Below are 15,434 nucleotides of genomic sequence, written 5' to 3' on the forward strand. Positions count from 1 at the left end.
CGGGGGCGGGGCGCAGTGGTCGAGTGACGGCCCGCCTCACCTATTCCGGGCGCGGGCCGCGGCGCGGTGGGCCTCACAGCCAATGGGCGGGGGCGGGGGCGGGGGGCGGCCCGGCCGGCGGGGAGGGGGAGCCAGCGGCCGGGGGGACGCGGGGGGAGGAGGGGGCGGGCTCCCAATCCGGTTCCATCCGGTTCTCCCACCGCCCCCGCTGCGGGTCGCAGCAGCTCCGGCGGCGGGAGGAGCGGTAGCGGCCAGGCAGCCCAGCTTCGCGAAGGCTCTCGGCGCGCGGCGGCCCGCAGGCACCCGGCACGCGCCCGCCCCGCCGCCACGATGCCCAAGAGGAAGGTGAGCGGCGGCTCGCACGCGCGCCCTCCGCCGCCTGGCCCGCCGCGGCGCCCCGCGAGGCTCAGGTCCCGCCTCGCCCACGGCGGCGCAGGGCCCGGCAGGCGGCCCGGCGCCCGCGGCGGGCGGGCGGGCGAGCGGGCCGCGCGCTCGCGCGGCAGCGGCGGCGGTGGCGGCCGCCCGGTCGCGATGTTCTGGAACGTTCGGCGGCCGAAGAGCCGGGTGGGAGATTCGAACGCGGCGGCGGGAAGCCGCTGACGTCACGCGGCCGGGCATTGTTCTCGCGGGCGGGCGCAGGGCGCGCGGGCACTTTTGTTTGCGGGCTGCGCCCACTGGTCCGTGTGCTTCCTTCCGCAGGTCAGCTCCGCCGAGGGGGCGGCGAAGGAGGAGGTAAGAGCCCGCGCCTGTGCCCGGGGGTGGGGCCCATTCGCACTGCCCCGCTCACTCCTTGCTCCTTTTCCTTTTTGTTCCTAAAGCCCAAGAGGAGGTCGGCGAGGTTGTCAGCTGTAAGTAAAGCGAGCCCGTAAGCGTGTCTTTTCCGTGGGGTCGTGCCCAGTGAAGACACTCAGTGCTACCTTTGCCTTTCAGAAACCTGCTCCTGCAAAAGTGGAAGCGAAGCCAAAAAAGGCGGCGGGAAAGGTAGGTTTCAAACTTAACGGGACCGCGGTGTGTTCGAAATGCTGCAGCGCCCCTCGACGCGTGACTTTCTCTTAATAAAAAGTCATCAGCGGCGACTCTAAGGTCTTGTGACATTGTTGGTGACTAAGATCTTGACTTTGAAAGTCTCAGAGTAATCAGATGTTACACTTGCCCGAAAAGTGGAAATTGTCTCCTGTTTTCTTATTTAAGTTTTATAATCGCAGCGACTTTTTTTTTTTTTTTTTTTTTTTTTTTTTTTTTTTACCCCTTGGCCTGGGTAAACAATAATGGATCTGGTCCTACTGGTTCACGGGAGCGTAACGCATTACCTTCATTGTGCTGCAGAATTCAAGACTCAAGACGAGTGGAAAATACTAACAATTTTGATATCTGGCCTTTGCGTTGTACGTCACGGTTAGCGTTTGCCCGTTCGATGCATACTTGTGCCTACTTTTGTGACGGTAAACCTCAAAGCCAGGATCGCGACCGGGAGAAAGGGGATACGTAGGTTTTGGTGCATAAAGTTCTCAAGCCAGGTGCAGGGAATCCCGTGTGCAGGGGTAAGGGGTTTGTTTGGGTGTTTTGGAGGGGGAACAGCTGTGTTCAGAGGGGTACCCTACATCTTTTTCCCCGAAGAAACTTTTGAGTTAATCCTAAACAACATGATAGTTGTCTCCCTGGAGTAGATTCGAGATTGGGTTGTTTACTTTGAAAGTCTTTGGAATGAAATTGTTCTTGAGTATATGTTTGAAAAGTTGGGAAAACAAAATTCTATGTAAATCATTTTAACTTTGATTTGAGGCGGAGCATCGAAACCGCCCTTTGCCAAGCCCTGTGGTCTTCAGGGGAAATTCATGGTGTGATTACTGTTCACTCACAGCTTAAGTGAGAGTTTGTGGTGTTAGGCCCCTTTTCTAAAAGCAGAGATGGAAGCTTAGCACTGCATAGGCCAAAGGTTTTTTTTCCGTTTCTTTATTTAAACATTGTACAGAACTGAGAAAAATCTTAACTTTTCCAGTAGAAAGTTCTATTTTTTTTTTTTTTTAAAGTATTTGCAGAAGGTGTAAGCGTGGTACGTTAATTTAGTATTTTTCACACTAGAGGATAAAGCAGTACATCTTTGTATAAGAAGTTAAAGTAGCCTGGGAACTTTCCGTGAATGGCCAAGAAAAATAGTGGATCTTGTTGCTTGATGATAGAATGAGCTATGTACTATTATTACCCGTCTTTGATGCTTTTGAGTTCTTTCAATAAACCAATTTGCTGAAGTAGTATGACTGTTTCCCTCTTAGGTTTTTTTGCTGTTCCTTGTCCTATATTTTGATTTACTTTACAAATTTTTTTTGGTGAAAAAGTTATCCTCATGTTATCCTCACATTTTATCCTCAGTTGGGTTTGGGACATCAGGTGTAATTACTTTTTTTCTTTCTGTCCATGAGAGGCCAACCAGAAGTCTTCCTTGAGGAATTTGTCAACTGAGTTCCTTTGTCAAAGGAAAAATGTGGGGTTGGAGGGCTTGGTTTTACTTTACTTTCTAGAATACATTTTTCAGAGGCAATCCAATTCAAAGCCTGAGTGGAAGGTAAATAGTTTGATGTGTCAATTACAGTGTAGACACTTTTTTTTTTTAATGTTATTATTTATTTTTGAGAGAGAGAGGAGAGAGTGAGCAGGGAAGGAGCAGAGAGAGGGAGACACAGAATCGGAAGCACACTCCAGGCTCCGAGCTGTCCCCACAGAGCCCGATGCAGGGCCCAAAACCCTGTGAACTGTTAGATCATGACCCGAGGGAGCGGAAGTCGGATGCTTAACTAATTGAGGCACCCAGGTGCCCTGACACAGTTTTCAAAGTATATGTTTGCCACTGTGTATGTACTTATAACTTGTATAAAATTCTCAGAATTATTTTAAGGGTTGAAACATACGTATGTTAGGAAAACACTGATTTGTTTCATCTGTCTTGCCATAGGTAATTAAAAGTGGTATTGTTTTAGTCCAGGTTATTGTTGTATATTTTGTTTCCTTTTTTAAGGTTTTTACATTTCTACATTAGTGCCCTAGGGGTTACAAAATTAATGAGAAACCTAAAGAGATCAGATTACAGAAGAATGGTTTTGTAAGTACAGAAGTGATTGTGATACTTCATGGTACCAGTATGAGTGGTGCTGTCCTGAATATTTATATTTATAATTTATAGGTTTTTTTTTTTTAATTTTATTATTTTCCCTCGTGAGTGTTGACACCTAACAAGGAAGCTTAGTCTTTAAAGTTTATTTACAGAGAGAGAGAGGCAGAATCTCAAGCAGGCTCTGCACTGTCAGCACAGAGCCCAGTGTGGGGCTCAAACTCACGAACTGCGAGATCATGGGCTGAAGTCGGTTGCTTAACTGACTGAGCCACCCGGGCAGTCCTCAGAAATTATAGTTTATTCGTGTATTATTAGTGGCTGTCATGCCATCTTTATATATGGAGTGCCATCATTGGTTTAGAATACATTATACTGGTCCCCCCACCCTCCCCCCTGCCGCCCCCTTAGCATTGAAATCTTGACTTGTTTGCATGTCTTTGTGGCTGTTTAATTCAAATATTGGTCAGTACTGTTAGGGCTCTTTTATACAACTCCCTGGTGACCTAACTTAATTTAGCTGTTGCTGCATTCTTCATTTACAGGGAATAAATGTCCAGATTTAAACTCCTTCCCCGTTGATGGAGGGTATCCAGAAACGCTTTAATATTGCTTAAAAGTGGTTTACATTTTTGAACCTCTTTTATTGTCATACTAATACCTGTGCTTTTTAGATTTTTCAAACATCTGAATGAAAACGATAAACTCAAAATTGATCCTTTTAGCTACTCATTATATAATATCAAGGGATTAGCTGTAGCAGGATAGTCAACCTGACCACACAACATGGTGCTGTGTTCAGGTGAATGGTCTTACTGTGAGGGTGAACATCTTGTCAGGACAGTGGATATATGACAATTTGATCATTATTCAGTCTTAAAAGAAGTTTGGGGATGGGTAGGGTTACAGTGGAAAGAGATTTCCTCCTTTGTTTGCTCATGTGGAACTTCAGAGAATAGTGGGTGATTGAGAAGGCAGAGGAGGATTGTAGCTCAGGCTTTAGGTTTAGAGAACAGAAGTCTAATGAGGCTCGATAATGCCAGTACGGTTAGAGTTCTTAGCGAACGATGTTGTTCTGACTAGTGGGGATGGACCTTAAAGTGTCTTCCGTAAAAGATGTGTCCTGGATCTCAGGCTGATGTGTGACATCGTGTTGACATTGCAACTTTTGTGGGGATACTAGCCCTATAGCAACTGAGAAAATGTTCGTGCCAAGTTTTTACTTAAAATATACTCTTACTGTATCCTAGGAGAAATCTTCAGACAAAAAAGTGCAAACAAAGGGGAAAAGGGGAGCAAAGGGAAAACAGGCTGAAGTGGCTAACCAAGAAACAAAAGAAGACTTACCTGCAGAAAACGGAGAAACTAAAAACGAGGAGGTCGGAAGTGCTGTGTGTTGTTGATTTGACTCTGAACCATAGATAATCTGTTGTATATTTTTATGTAGCAGATAAGACCGTGTTTATTGTCTTTTTCTTACAATGTTAACAAAGGTTTGTACAGTAACATCAAATGAATAGACAGATGGCTTTTATTAATTAGATATTTAAAATCAGTAGGTAGATGGCTTTTTTTTTAAAAGAGTGAATAAGAACTTGTAATATGCTCAGAATTTCACCAGTAACAAGTTCATACAAGTACACCGTATGTTGTACGCAGGATTTGTTATAATAACTACTGACGTGAGTTAATTTTTAAAAGGTTTAATATACCAAATGGTGTAACACTCATTTTTCTTTCATGTTTTGGGATATTGTTTAAACAAACAACCTAGGCCCTTATTTTTGAAATTGCCATCTATAGAACTGTTAAAAATCATGTTTTTATTTTGGATATTGCTTCAAAAATGTTTTGAATCCATTCCTCATTTGGGACATTTTTCCCACTTTCATTTCAGATAAGTCCATTTTTCTTAAAAGTGGCTACTTGTTTTAGGATTAAATAATAACTTAGATCAAGCAAATAAAAAGACTTGGTGTCCCTAATCGTTACGTTTTTAAGCCACGAGAAGAGGCCTTTTCTTAAACAAATAGGCTACAGGTTTCAATAAATAGTTTTTCTTAAGCCAAGCATTTTTTTAATGTTAATGGTTAAACCTGGAAAGATAAATAGTGTATGGTATTTTAAAAACATTTATAGATCAAATCTTAAAACAACAAACCACTTGTTTCTAACTTGTGAAATCTGTTGCCACAGTTTACTTTTAATTTGTAGTTCTGACCACACATCAAATATCCGGTGATGTTATGATGAGATTACTAATCTAGCTGGGAAGAATTTGACCATCCGGTACATGTTATCACACTACACTTGATTCTTAATATTCATGGTGGTTGTGTTCTAGAAGGTTGTGTGAATACTGAAAAATTGCACATGGAGGAAATACGACGTTAGATTCGTAGCTGCACTCTGATCACGTTTCCATCAAACAGTTGATGCATAATCTATGTGTTTCTGTTGAATACGTGTTGTTGATGCATCAGCTTTGAACTGGGCCAACAGAAACAGTACTGGAACTCAGGCCTAAATGATGCTATCCAGCATACATATTTTCTCCATAAGGCACATCCCAACCTTCTTGCATTTAGCCATAGTAGATGGTATCATATTAGTCCAGTCAACATCAAGAAGCACAGAAAAAGAAATAAATGTATGGCACTTTAAATAAACTGCAAAAAAGGCACCTGTTTAGAACTGGAACAACCATCCCAGCTGGGAATGTGCATGTTTGGCATTGCAAAGAAAGTTTTAAGTCTATTGAAGTGCCATGAGTATTGATTTTGTGGTTGCAAATTTTAGTGAAGAGGCAAATTTACAAATACAGAATCTACATATAACGAGGGTCACCTGTAAGTACATAGAAGTAAAACTTACATCGCATTAAATTTTAAAGATCTTGGAGATCGTAACAGTGACCCAGAAATCAAATATTTGATCATTATTTTTTCTTTGATTTGCAGAGTCCAGCCTCTGATGAAGCAGGAGAGAAAGAAGCCAAGTCTGATTAGTATCATATCCCATGTCTTACCAGTGGTCCCTGTCTCCCTTCTTGTACAATCCAGAGGAATATTTTTATCAACTATTTTGTAAATGCAAGTTTTTTAGTAGCTCTAGAAACATTTTTAAGAAGGAGGGAATCCCACCTCATCCCATTTTTTAAGTGTAAATGCTTTTTTTTAAGAGGTGAAATCATTTGCTGGTTGTTTATTTTTTGGTACAACCAGAAAATAGTGGGATATTGAATATGGGAGGCTTTGATCGTCTTGGGTGTCAGCTTAACATTCCATAGATGGGGTAGTTTTTATATCCTATAATACCAAGCATACTAAATGGCAATTTGGAGTCAGTCGTGCATTTAGTATGTCTTGAACATTTTAAATTACTTCTATTCCCATGTTGTTTTTGGTAGAATTGTTTCCTGAAGAAAACCACTCCTTGATCTTGGCTCTCCCTGTCAGAATTTTGTGCATTCTGTAACATCTTGGTCGTGGTAGTCCAGTTTCCTAGTAACTTTGTTAATGTGCTGTGCGAGATTGAAAATTTGAGTATGTAGCGTATATGACATTAAATTGTGAATTAATGGGACTTAACAGTGTAACAGCATATCAACATTTGAAGATACCGGTACTTGATACACTGTTAAGGGAAGTTTGCCTCCAAATTTTAAGCTGGAAGGTCACTGGAATAACTTTGAGAAAAGAACCACAGCTACATGGTTTTTTTAGGTTTTCGGTACGTACATTAAGAATTATGTACAAATTGAATTGTCTGTACTGATCCTCAGAACAACAAATAAAAACTCAATTATGAAAGAATTTCTTGAAGCACATAAATTAAGTTCTGGCTTATATTTTATTACAAGAATTTCCACATTTGTTCTTGCAGAGTTTTCTTAAAATTTGAAAGTATTTAATGTTTTTTGTAATACTTGAACATGTACAGTGTTCTTTGAAGATACTTTGACCTAAATTGATTTAATAGTGAGCAAATGGTCCAGCGTCCTCTGAAGCAAACTAAACGTAACTCTTTGTTCTTCATATGAAGTGAGCTTGTAAGTACTGAGTAAGCTAGAACTGCATCTACTGTGGTTTGTGTTTGCATATTATTCTGAGATTTGCTCTCATATTTATCGTATTTCTGCTCTGCCGTGTAAGTGGTCTTCAAGAGGTAGTATTGGAGACCTGTGCCGAATCGGCAAATGAAAACACGGCCAGAGAAAGCACCAGGCCAGGGTTACCACTGAACAAGGGGAGACCTGGAAACAGCTTAAACCTCTCAACACTTGACATGTTATTTTGCCCTGGAGTGAATACTGGGGGGCAAGAATGCGCTGGAAACAGGAGTCCCCAAGGGCTCACACCTCTGCTAAGACTGTCCCACGGGAGTGGCTATTTTGAGCAACTTCATAGGGAGTGGGGAAGTGCGGCCCCTTCGTTGGAACTACGGAACGTCAGTGGAAAGAGGATGTTGACCTGGGATGAAGGGGCGCCCACAGGAGGGCTGTAGTAACCCCTGGGGAGGGGGCAGGGCCTGGGAGCCACGTTCCCCAGTTCTCCGTGGTCCTTCTCCACGGAGGGCCTGGAGGCAGGATAAACAGAGTTGCCTGTAGTTTCTAAGTATAGATAGCACAGGGTTTGGGTATGTAAATTTAAGCACTGAACTGAAAGCATTCTCCCTGTGCAGGGATACTTGATAGAATTTTATTGTACCAGAATTTCACTAGCACCTGTCTATTCATAGCAGTTAAAAGTGGTCTCCAGGCACCTGCCTGGGTGGCTCTGTGGGTTAAACATCTGCCTTCAGGTCACAATCTCCCCACTTGTGAGTTCGAGCCTCACATCAGGCTCTGTGCTCACAGCTCAGAACCTGGAGCCTGCTTCAGATTCTGTCTCCCTCTCTCTCTGCCCCTCCCCTGCTCAGTCTTCCTCTCAAAAATAAACATCTCTAAAAACCAATGGGAAGAAAACAGAATTTTAACCCTACGACCCATCTTGTACGACCTAACGCTCACCACCCCTAGGAACTGATCGTTATTTACAGTCACAGGTTTCCTCGGTTCGGTACTCCCTGCTAATAAAGAGATTTACTAGTATAAGAGGGTTTTGTTTTTACTTCTTTCAGGAAGATTTATCTAAGATTATCTTCTTGTGGAAAGTTAGATTGGGAGTGCTAGATCCTACTTGCCTTGAGCATCCTTTTCTGAGCAAATGAACCGCCACCTTATTTTATGAAAAAGCAAGCTACTTTGAGGTATCTTCTTAAATTTTTAAGTTCTCTCTGTAGCCCGACATGATGCTTGAACTCACGACCAAGAGTTACATCCTCTGCCAACTGAGGCAGGCACCCAAGGCATATTTTCTAGAATCGGTACCTACAAAAAGTTCTCTCTTCCTCTAAACAAGTAGTTGTGAGCAAAAAGGACTGAAAGATAAGAATGCTTGAATGGATGTCAATTCAGACATCCTGAAAGGACAGGGAAGATAGCTTTTTAATAATGCAAACAAATCCGGTTTCAATTTGTTAACTAGCAAAACCAGTAAGAACACTTCATTCCCTTGGCTTGTCAGGGGTTCAGTTTGACCTTTCAAATGTGGGTTAATCAGAAGACTGACTCCTAGAACTTGGTGCCTCGTATGACGACCTGCCAATCATGGAGGCCCCAGAGAAAAGATGGTCTGTTGTAGCACCGTCAGGGGAGAGTGTGCAAAAATGTGGGCATGGGGACAAAAATTAGGGAGAGTAGGCTGGTACACGGAGGAAGGTATGTATATATGTGTGTGATTGAAGTACACAGGTGAGTCATACTGGGGGAAAACTCGAATGCAGACAAAAGCCAAAAGCATCCATAATTCATTTACTAGGCATCTGTTTTATTTCTTATGTGTTACTTAGTTTTGAGAGAGCGCTCGAGCAGGGGAGGGGCAGAGAGAGGAGAGAGAGAATCCCAAGCAGGCTCTGTGCTAATAGTAACAAATGGGGCTCGAACTCAAGAACCGTGAGATCATGACCAGAGCTGAAGTCGGCCACTTAACCGACTGAGCCACCCAGGCACCCCTAATGGTTTTTTTTATGTTTATTTTTGAGAGAGAGAGAGAGAGAGAGGGGACATGAGTGGGGGATGGGCAGAAAGTGAGGGAGATGCTGGATCCAGGCTCTGAGCTGTCAGCACAGACCTTGACGCAGGGCTTGATCCCACAGACCTGGAGATGGTGACCTGAGCCAGTCAGACGCTTAACTGACTGAGCCGCCCAGGCTCCCCTCTAAACCAGTATTTTAAATTTTTTTTTTTCGACGTTTATTTATTTTTGGGACAGAGAGAGACAGAGCATGAACGGGGGAGGGGCAGAGAGAGAGGGAGACACAGAATCGGAAACAGGCTCCAGGCTCTGAGCCATCAGCCCAGAGCCCGATGCGGGGCTCGAGCTCACAGACCGCGAGATCGTGACCTGGCTGAAGTCGGACGCTTAACCGACTGCGCCACCCAGGCGCCCCTAAACCAGTATTTTAAAATGCATTTTTCTCAGATTTAAATGATGTCATTATACATCCTATTCTGTAATCTTATTCTGTGAACTTGTCCCTATGTTAATTAATATACTTGCATAGCATTTGTAAGCACTGCATAGGATTTTATTTCTAGAATATAATTTGTCAGACATTTAGATGTTTTTTTCCCATTAAATAAGCATTGTGAAACCAAAATATGGATAATTTCTCTTGATCCTTACAGATCCTAAAAGTACATCTGCCTGGCAATGGTGTTACATGAGTTTGCAGCAAAAATATTTAATTTTAAGACAGTTGGAAGTTTTAAAACATTAGGCTTAGGTAGATGATGAATCAAATAGATGATGGAAAGTAGCTGGGTTTTACATCATGAAAAGTTGGGATATTAAAAAAAAAAAGTTACCTTGAAAGTAAAGTAAAATCATTTAATCCCAGAAGCCAAAAGTAATTATTTTAGATAGGTTAGAATTTATTTGTAAAATGTTTTAGCACTTGCTTAATAGTTCGTATCACTATGCCATACTTTGGTCGTTACAAGTGGAGTTTTTTTCCCTTAGTGATAACTTTGCCTGTGCTTGAAATCAGTACAGTATACTGGTGAACCCCACACACCAGTTAACCGTGTCCAGTAGCCATCAAACCATTGCCAATCTTGTCCATAAATACTATCTATAAACAGGAAAACAAGATGCACAGAAAGCATGTAACGACATTTCTAATAAAAGTTGTTCAGGGGCCCTGGGTGGCTGAGTCAGTTGAGCATCCCGACTTCGGCTCAGGGCATGATCTCATTCGGTTCCTGAGTTCGAGCCCCGCAGCGGGCTCTGTGCTGACAGCTCAGAGCCTGGAGCCTGCTTCCAATGCTATGTCTCCCTCTCAGCCCCTCCGCTCACACTGTGTCTCTCTCTCTCTTTAAAAAAAAAAAAGACTTAAGGGGAAATCCAGTGGAAATGTGGGGGAAAGCTGTCCCTTCTCATTTTCTAGCAGCCACATTAAAAAAAGAAAATACAGGTAATGGGGTGCCTGGTGGCTCAGTTAAGGGTCCCACCTCTGCTCAGGTCATGACCTCACGGCTGAGCTGGTGAGTTTATACCCTGAGTCAGGCTCTGTGCTGCCAGCTCGGAGCCTGGAGCCTGCTTTGATGCTCTGTCTCCCTCTCTCTCCCCCTCCCCTGCTTGCTCTCTCTCTCTCTCTCAAAAATAAATATTTTAAAAAATTGTTCAAAAGAAATAGTTCATTTATTTTTGAAGTTTTACACGTTTTGTCAAGGTTGGATGCAGATTCACTTGAACAAGAAGCTACTATTTTTTAACCCAGTGTGGCTAGTTCTGTCTTTCGAATCAAAGTATTCCCTTCCAAATGCTGATTCCAAATTGATTTTAAAAAGCAAGTGGGTGTTTTGAAGTTTCCTGAGGGCACGGAAATGTAAAATGATGTGATTAATGATGGGCACTGGGGAGAAGGGAAACACAGCATAGGGAGGAAACATACTCCCTATGCGGTGCGAATACAGACCTGCGTTAGGGACGGTCGCAGGGCCGCTGTTCCCATCTTACTGTGTTCTTCCTGTGGAGGAATGTGGCCCCACAACGGAAGGAGTGAAAGACAGGGAATAGGACTTCACTGAAGAGCCAATCATGCCTTTCTCAGAGGGTCCTGAGGGGCTAAAGCAACGGCTAGTGCACAGTGTCCAATAAATGTCCGATGCTCTTCCTTTCAGTGATTGTCCCAGCTTAGGGTAACTAAATTCCTGGCGCACTTTCCCCCTTTTCCAACAATATAGATTGCTGAGTAAAACCTTAGAAAATACCTCGGGTTTGGGGCGCCTGGGTGGCTCATTCGGTTAGGCGTCCGACTTCGGCCCAGGTCATGATCTCACGGTTCAGGGGTTTGAGCCCCGCATCAGGCTCTGTGTTCTCAGCACGGAGCCTGCTTTGGATCCTCTGTCCCCCTCTGTCTCTGTCCCTTCCCCACTTGTATTCTCTCTCTCTCAAAAATAAATAATAAAAACATAAAAGAAATTACCAGATGGGATTTAAAAAAAAAACAAAAAAACCTCGGATTTAACTGACTTTTTTTTTTTAATTTTTTAATGTTTAATTTTGAGACAGAGAGAGACAGAGCATGAACAGGGGAGGGTCAGAGAGAGAGGGAGACACAGAATCTGAAGTAGGATCCAGGCTCCAAGCTGTCAGCACAGAGCCCGATGCAGGGCTCAAACTCACGCTAGATCATGACCTGAGCCGAAGTCGGACACCCAGGTGCCCCAACTGACTTCAAGTTGAGCATGAACTTGCCAACTCCTTCTCATACTGTCCGGCTGTGTTACCTTAGTAGGACACAGCATTACCTCCACCAGACTTTCCTCACCCCCCGAACCACCAAGACTACTACCTCTGCAGTACAGGCTTAATTCATAACCCAATTGTGTTAATATTAAATTTTGCCTCTGAAAGCCGTTGATGTTGCCCACGGAAAATACAAGTTGAACAATGCATAAAGGCTGATGGTAAATTCAAGTTATTTATGAAAAGATTTAAATACGCTAATTTGTTACGCGTGACTCAGAGGAAACGTTGAGAGGCTTGCATGCTTGGATGTGTCTGTGTAAGGATGTGGCTGCATATTCAAATGTGCAGGATGATCGCTTCCACCAGTGCTGATTTGGGGTTTTGCAAAAAAAAAAAAAAATATATATATATATATATATATATATTATATATAAAATATATAGTATATGTAAATATATATACTATATATAAAATACATATAATATATAAAACATAAAAAATATATAATATATATAAAAATATATAAATATACATATAAATATATATAAATATATATTTATATATATTGGAAGGAGTCTGAACTGTTGTCGCATAATGTCTCACTTTTTGCTTCACTCTACTTATCTCATTGATCTTTGAAACCAAAGGAAACTAAACGTTAAACTAATTTAATTGAGTTCACATGAATAAAGTGGTTTCCCAGAAATCAGGATAAATGGATCCTGGGTATTTGGCAAGACAGCACGGCCTTCCGAATTTCTGGGACTCAAAATGGGTCTTGGTCAGCCTCAAAAATTAGCATTTTTCTGGGGCATTTGGGTGGCTCAGTTGGTTAAGCATCCGATTTCGGCTCAGTTCATGATCTCACGGTTTGTGAGTTCAAGCCCCGCCTCGGGCTCTGTGCTGAGAGATTGGAGCCTGGAGCCTGCTTCGGATTCTGAGTCTCCCTCTCTCTCTGCCCCTCCCCCATTCACACTCTGTCCCTGTCTCTGTGTCTCTCTCTCAAAAATAAACAAACATTTAAAAAATTAGCATTTTTCTCCGAGAAGGAAAATGTAAGACTGGACTGGAGGACATAAAAGGTCTGAATAAATGAAAAAACCATCTTCCTGACAAGAGTCAGTATGTAAAGGGGTCGGTCCTTTTTACCTAAAAAAAGTTATGCAATTCCGATCAGGATGCCAGCGGGATTTTCATCAGGAATTGGAAAGCTGATTTTAAAGACCACCAGAGGGGCCCGCAGCTGGCTCAGTTGGCAGAGCATGCAACTCTTGATCCTGGGGTTGGGAGTTTGAGCCCCATGTGGGGTGTAGAGATTATTAAAAATAAGATCTTTGGGGACACCTGAGTGGCTCAGTTAAGTGTCTGACTCTTGATTTTTGGCTCAGGTCATGGTCTCACAGTTCGTGGATTTGAGCCCCAAATCGAACCTGGGATTCTCTCTCTCTCTCTCTCAAAATAAATAAACATTAAAAAAAAAAAAAGAAATAGGAGGAAATAGTATGAAGAGACAATTCAGAATAAATACAAAATTTTGAAAACAGTTTTTTGTGTGTGTGGTAAAATACACATAAAATTGATCACTTCAACCATTTTAAGTGTCCAGGTCAGTGGAGTTCAGGACATTCTCATTGTTGTGCAACCACCCTCACCATCCATCTCCAGAATGTGTTCATCTTCCTAAACTGGAACTCCATCCCCATTATACACTGACACCCCCCGCATTCTGCTCTCTGCTCGGCCCCTGACGCCCACGGTCCTACCCGTCATCTTTACGGACCAGACTCCTCCAGAGACGTCATCTAAGTGGACTCAGACGGTATCTGTCCTTTTGTGATTGGTTGATTGTGCTTAGCATGTCTCCAGACTTCATCCATGTCGTAGGGCGTGTCAGAGTTGCCTTCCTTTTTTAAGGCTGAGTAATATTCCATCGCACGTATAGGTGGACACTTGGGTTGCTCCTGTCTTTGGTCTGTTTTGTGAATAGCGCGGCTTTGAACACGAGTATGAAAACATCTGTTTATGTCCCTGCTTTCAATTCTTTTAGGCATATACCCAACAGTGGAATTGGTGGGTCATAAGGATCATTTTATGCTTACTTTTTTGAGGAATGGTCACGGCAGCACCATTTTACATCACCAGCAGCAATGCACTGGGGTTCCAATTTCGCCATACTTTTACCAACATTTGTTATTTTCTTACAAATAGTTCCAGGGGCACCTGGGTGGCTCAGTTGGTTAAGCGTCCGACTTCGGCTCAGGTCACGGTCTCGCCTTTCCTGAGTGAGTTCAAGCCCCGCGTCAGACTCTGTGCTGACAGCTCAGAGCCTGGAGCCTGCTTTGGATTCTGTGTCTCCCTCTCTCTCTCTGCTCCTTCCCTGTTCGCACTCTGTCTCTCAAAAAACAATGTTAAAAAAAAAAAAAAAAGGTCTAAATGCATTAGAAGTGCAAATAAAAACAACAGAGATATCATTTCTGCCTATTGGATTGGTAAAAATTTAAAGGAATGATAATATTTCCTGTTGGTAAGGATGTGAGTTAAAGAGCATGCCCATACATTTACTGGGTGGATATGTAAATTGGAAATGACCTTTTTAGGGGCGCCTGGCTGGTTCAGTCAGTCAAGCATGCAACTCTTGATCTCAGGGTTATCAGTTCAGGCTCCACATTGGGTGTAGAGATTACTTAAAAATAAAGTCTTAAAAAAAAAAAAGGAAATGACCTTTTTAGAGGGCAATTTGGTAGTACTTATCAAAAACTTAAACAAACATATCCTTTGTGATGCTTAATTTTGTATACTAATGTTGCTGGTCCTTGATGATCAGATATATCGTCAAACTTTATTCTAGATGTTTCTGTGAATATGTTTGGGATAAGATGAACATTTAAATTTGTAGTCTTGGAGTAAAACAGCTTGTCCTCCATAATGTGGGTGGGCCTCATCCAATCAGTTGAAGACCTGGATACAACAAAAAGACTGACCTTTCCTGAGCAAGAGGGAATTCTGCAGCAGATGGCTTTCAGACCTGAACTGCAGGTTTTGGACTTATCAGCCTCCATAAATCATGTGAGTCAATTTCTTAAAACAAACAAACAAACAAACAAAAATATATATAAAACACACATCCTATTCTTTTTTTCCCTGGAGAACCCTGATCAATACTTCCTTTGACCTTAACATTAGAAAAATTTGGGGGGGGGGGTGGCACCTGGGTGGCTTGTCAGTTGAGCCTCCAACTTCGGCTCAGGTCATGATCTCACTGCTCATGAGTTCGAGCCCCACGTCGGGTTCTGTGCTGACAGCCCAGAGCCTGGAGCCTGTTTCGGATTCTGTGTCTCCCTCCCTCTCTGCCCCTCCCCTGCTCACACTGTCTCTGTCTCTCTCTCAAAAATAAATAAACATTAAACAAATTTTTTTTAAATACCTTTGACCTAATAATTTATTTTGTAAGAATCTACTCATAAGAAAATTACAATTGCAGAAGCATCTATGTACAAGGACATTCCCTGTATTATAATTCGTGACGGCAT

General features: G+C 42.7%; 1 protein-coding gene across 1 annotated transcript; it reads left to right on the forward strand.

Annotated features, from left to right (window-relative positions):
• Positions 1-30: 30 nt before the first annotated feature.
• On the forward strand, positions 31-6,939 carry HMGN1 (high mobility group nucleosome binding domain 1). The gene is made up of 6 exons (XM_045501357.1): positions 31-345; positions 700-732; positions 819-848; positions 931-981; positions 4,357-4,485; positions 6,067-6,939. The coding sequence occupies exons 1-6, from the start codon at positions 331-333 to the stop codon at positions 6,112-6,114; spliced, it is 306 nt and encodes a 101-aa protein (XP_045357313.1). The 5' UTR covers positions 31-330; the 3' UTR covers positions 6,115-6,939.
• The last annotated feature ends 8,495 nt before the right edge of the window (positions 6,940-15,434 follow it).

This window comes from Leopardus geoffroyi, chromosome C2 (assembly GCF_018350155.1).
Source record: "Leopardus geoffroyi isolate Oge1 chromosome C2, O.geoffroyi_Oge1_pat1.0, whole genome shotgun sequence".
In the NCBI taxonomy this organism is placed as follows: Eukaryota; Metazoa; Chordata; class Mammalia; order Carnivora; family Felidae; genus Leopardus; species Leopardus geoffroyi.

Bases quoted from the DNA above. Each gene is read 5' to 3' on its own strand.
- HMGN1 (XM_045501357.1), top strand. The intron at 733-818 runs GTAAGAGCCCGC...TTGTTCCTAAAG, and splicing joins AGGGGGCGGCGAAGGAGGAG to CCCAAGAGGAGGTCGGCGAG. The intron at 4,486-6,066 runs GTCGGAAGTGCT...TTTGATTTGCAG, and splicing joins GAGAAACTAAAAACGAGGAG to AGTCCAGCCTCTGATGAAGC.